We start from the raw sequence: 4,715 nt of genomic DNA on the forward strand, positions 1-4,715 counted from the left end.
GGTGGTTTACCTTGGCAGACCCCAGCCACAACCTCTCTCTTCTGTTTGATAACACAGACATCAGCAACATCCCGTACCCAACGCGAGGGTTTTTTTGAAGTTTGCCGAGCGAACACTGGTGAAGGCCGGCCATGGCGGTTCTCTTTCTCTTAGCAGCTTTGCTGCAAGGTGAGTCGCCGTCACACCAACCCTCCCGCCTGTTCAGCGACGAGAACAGGCAGAGCGGGAACTGGGGACGCAGGTACATCCCTGCCTGAATCCTCACTTGGACACGAGACACCTCCATCCGCAGAATGGAAACTGGTCAAACCTCCCCGCCCGCTGCAGAGCGCCAGTGGAGGCATGGTGAGAGCCGGGAAGGAGAATCCCAGCTGGGAAGGAGAATCCCGGCTCTCCACGGCTCGGCACTGCGGACAGCCCCTTGGGCCTGTGCAGGGAGAAGAAAGTTGCCAGATCAGGCAGAGTTTGCACATGCCAAAGGTTATTCTCAGATGTTTGCGGCTAACTGCTGCCCTTGGCATGTAGCTCCAGGCGGGACTGTCAGGGCTGGTGGGGGTCTGGGGCATCCCATAAGGGGCATCGAGGGTTTCCCCATCTGTGCCATGGCACAGGGCAGCGGCTCTGCACCATCAGTTATCCTCAAGTGGATAAGTGGCACTCAAGGAATGCAACACACCACATCCAAAATAAACTCGCAACTTTCTGAGCCACACGTCCCACTGGTGCCACTCACAATCATGCCCCTGACTCGAAGGAGCTGTGCTGGTTTTTGCCAGGCGAGGAGCCGGCTGTCTCTGAGTAACCAACTACCTCCGTTTCTTTCTTTCCTTCCTCATAAGAGTCAATCTCAAGTGCCTTGTACGGATCCAGGTTTCTGACAGGTGAGGTTGGAGGATCGGTCACCCATCAGTGCTTCTACTCCATCATGCCGGCCAACAAATACGACCGAAAATATTGGTGCAAAATAGCAGCAAGCGGAGTTTGCTACACCGTCATTTCTACAACCGGCTACACCTCAAAGGACTACGTGGGGCGAGTGTCTCTCAAGGACATCCCCGAGAATGGCACCTTCACAGTGATCGTGACAGAGCTGAAGAAGAGTGACACGGGGACCTACCGATGTGGCATCGGCACCACCAACAGAGACCTGTACATCAGCCTGAACCTGACGGTTTTGGCAGGTAGGATGCTGGCAGGGGAGAGGGGGGTCTCCGCTCCGCCGGCAGCCCGGCTCACAGGGGGCAGTCTGGGGCCGGATGCTGGAGCATCAGCGCACAGCAGGCACGTCAGCTTTTTCTACTCTGTGCTATACAGCAGTGAGGTATAAAAGTACCCAGATTTGGCCAAATCAGCTGTTCATGAATGTAAAAGGAAAGTCTCTCCTGCCCGGAGAGGGGCTCCGCGTTGGATGGTGCCTGCCATGCTCTCTCCCTACAGATGCTGGTGCGTTGGGGCCGACTGAACTCATCCGGGGGGAGCTCCGTGGCTCTGTCACGGTCCTGTGCCCACCGGGGGACACCCAAGGTGGCAAGAAGAGGTTCTGGTGCAAACTAGGGAGGACTGGCTGTGCTCTCATCGCCGACACCGACGGCTATGTGGGAAAGAGGTACCAAGGACGAATCTTTATCACCCCTCAGGAGAGCTCTGGAGCATTCAAAATCTTGATAAATGACTTAAAAAAGGAAGACTCGGGGCTGTACAGGTGTGGGAGAGGAAGGCTTAGCGATCAGCACCAGCAGCTGGTGGCTCTGCAGGTGACAGCAGGTAGGACGGGGCGCTGGGGGCTGCACGTGCCGCGCGGGTTCCTCGCAGCGCCGGATGAGGAGTATGGGATGCTAACGCGGTCCTCTCCAACCTGCAGCCTCCACCCTCCCCAGGAGACCAAAATTTCTGAGCGGCGCAGTCGGAGGCTCGCTGTCCTTGAAGTGCCACTATGATCCCCAGGGGAACTACGAGAAGAAGTATTTGTGCAGGTGGAAGGGAGCCAGCTGCTCGCTGCTCGTGGATGCGGACGGGTTTGTGCACGAGTCGTACAAAGGGCGAATACAAATCGCCAGCAGCGACCCAGAGAACGGGACTTACACGGTGGTGATGAGGCACCTGACAGAGGAGGATGAGGGATGGTACTGGTGCGGGGCTAAAAACGGGCACACAGAGCACACGTCCTCTGTGAAGCTGCGCATCCAGAAGGGTAGGTGGTGGGATGGCTTGGAACACAATAAAACTCTTTTCTGAAATCCTTCTTTCCCCTACTCCTTCGTGGGCACAAGGGGAATAGACTCACCTTTGTACTACACATAAATATAACAACATTACAAGAAAAAACAGCTACAGCTTTTGCCTTACCGTTATTGGCAAGTAACTGAGGTGATGGTAAAGGTTTTCAGATGCAGGGATGCAAGCTGAGCTTTCAGACGAAGTTTAGTTTGTTTCAATTATGTTATTGATTATTTATGATGCAAACCCCTAGCATACGACACCCCGATCCTAGCAAGTGCAGCACAGAGACGTGTGCTTTGCTCTGAAGATCAGCTGAAGGTTGTCTTGCAGTTTTAGGACCTGCCGGCTGTAAATACACAGACCCGTGTAACTGTTCAGCTGGCAAAGACAGAAATAGTGGGGTTAAAGTATGAACGTTTGCAAAGTATTAATGGGTTTTCATTAGGACTCCCAAGCTGCTTTCTATAAGACTCAAAGGAAAATAGAAATGCTTGGGTTTGGCCATGTCGTGCTGCACAGTTTGTCATGACAAGATGCAAGGTGAAATGAGTAAATCTTTGGTAAACGTAACATGTCTCTGCAAAAGGACAGATATCCAAGCCTCAAAATAATTTTCTCCGTAGATACCTGCTCTTCACAAGAGCCAGAAACATCCACTCTTGTGAAACCCGCTTTATCATCCAGTCCGGCCACCTACAGCACGCCCACGCAGAGGAGCATCACGGGCCTGACGTACGCTACAGGCACCGTCACCAGGACCACCAGCACCCTGCTGTCCACTGCCAACCCCGGCGCCTTTGTAACCTCCCCAGACGAAATCCATCATGAGAGGTAAGTTCACGGCCACGCTTCTTGTTGGCACCAAGTTGGTGGTTTGCGATCCGTCTACCCCATTTCCCGGGGCCCCGCATAGGTTGTACATGGGTTGCAAGTTGAAAACACCAATAGGAGATGTTAGTAATTAGAAAGGCAGAAGGCAAGGTTATCTCACGTCCATCTGTGGCATCTTTGAACTTGTCTCTAAATCTTCTGGTGCTGGTTGCTCCTGTAGATCAGATGCCAGAGTCAATAGATGTGCTCCTGTCTGTTTTCCTTTGCTCAGCGTGGAGCCAGGACATTAGGAAACATTAGGCTTGAGCAATAACGCTGGTGAATCAGTACCTGCTCCATACTTCACTGCACGCGTTATCCAGGTCCTCATGGGCAGCCGGTGACCAGGGTAGTGTTTGGGTGCTCTGTGTTGCATAAGGAGCTATCTTTGGACAAGGTTAATCAAAAGGCTGAGATCTGTTTTGGCCAGTAATTATTCCGTGGTGCTTCTCTACAGCAAGCCCTGTGGCTCACCCCAGTGCAAGTGGTTTTCCCGGTGAATTTACCTTCCGTGCTTCCTCTTGCAGAGGGTGGCTGTGAGCTGCTCTCCCACCTTTCGCCCCAGCTGTGGCCACCAGCCAGCACCGGGTGAAGGGATTATTCATAGCTGGTGCAGATGCATCAGATATTGCAGTAGCAGTCATAACTGAAGATAAAGCACAAAGTCCACACATCCAGTTCAACATCCTGAGCTGTCCCCCCATGCACCTCGCAGCTCGCATCTGTCCCCGTGACCCCCAGCACAAGAAGCACCATCCTCTCCAGCCCCACTCCTCCCATCCCCAGCCATATCTCCCTGCCACCCAGCCAGAAAGAGGTGGGGGGAGCATGTTACCAACCACAAATCGTTCTCTTGTATAAAGGGTCAGCTTTTGCACTGGTCCTGGAAAAGCCCTCTCTGTCTGTGGAGCTCTGATAGCACTTTACAGCGTTTTTGCAAGGAGACAGCATGTAGACACCCTCCAACAGCATGAGAGCCTGTAACAACCCACAAAGAAAGAGTATGAACTTGTGAATTTAGCTCATTTTCATTTTGGAGGGGATAATTCATCATAAACCCCACATGGTAGAGCAGAAGCAGCTGTAGAGATTAATTCCTCATAAGCCAAGCTCCAGATCAAATGATTTCATCTCTACTTGACTTTGTTGACTGTTTTGCTTCAATTCAATCAGACTTTATACCTCCTTTATACTCTTCGGTGTAAAAACTGCATTAAGGTACTTCAACCAGCCCATAGCTGAATCAAAATCCAATTTAATTCTGATGGTTCGTCTTTCCAGCTCATCAGGTGAATCCCGTCTACTCCCAGTTGTGTTACCAGCTCTCATTTTACTGATTTTCATCACTATCTCTATTCTTGCCCTGACCAAAATAAAGCTTCAAAAGGAGACGGGTAAGTTGGGCAGGCAACACCTTTTGGGTTGCGGTTGTTGTTTTGCAATGGCTTTGGTTGTGATTTCCAAGAGCAGGAGTCTGACCCGTGGAAGATTTCCATCTCCAGATACACGCACCCATTGGGCAGCCAGTGCAGCCCGAGAGGGGAACTGTACTTGCAGGAGAGCAACGTCCTGGAGAAGTTTGTTGGGTTTGGGTGGTTTGGGTTTTGGTTTTTTTTTTTTTTTTT

General features: G+C 51.8%; 1 protein-coding gene across 1 annotated transcript in view; it reads left to right on the forward strand.

Annotated features, from left to right (window-relative positions):
• The first annotated feature begins 131 nt into the window (after positions 1 to 131).
• Positions 132 to 4,715, forward strand: part of FCAMR (Fc receptor, IgA, IgM, high affinity) — a 5,250-nt gene continuing 666 nt past the window's right edge. The window contains exons 1-6 of the mRNA XM_009888273.1: positions 132 to 168; positions 882 to 1,181; positions 1,438 to 1,764; positions 1,862 to 2,123; positions 2,905 to 3,051; positions 4,372 to 4,484. Of these exons, the coding sequence (XP_009886575.1) occupies positions 132 to 168; positions 882 to 1,181; positions 1,438 to 1,764; positions 1,862 to 2,123; positions 2,905 to 3,051; positions 4,372 to 4,484 (1,186 nt within the window). The remainder of the gene's footprint in view (positions 169 to 881; positions 1,182 to 1,437; positions 1,765 to 1,861; positions 2,124 to 2,904; positions 3,052 to 4,371; positions 4,485 to 4,715) is intronic.

Source organism: Charadrius vociferus, unplaced genomic scaffold, assembly GCF_000708025.1.
Source record: "Charadrius vociferus isolate BGI_N301 unplaced genomic scaffold, ASM70802v2 scaffold266, whole genome shotgun sequence".
Lineage (NCBI taxonomy): Eukaryota > Metazoa > Chordata > Aves > Charadriiformes > Charadriidae > Charadrius > Charadrius vociferus.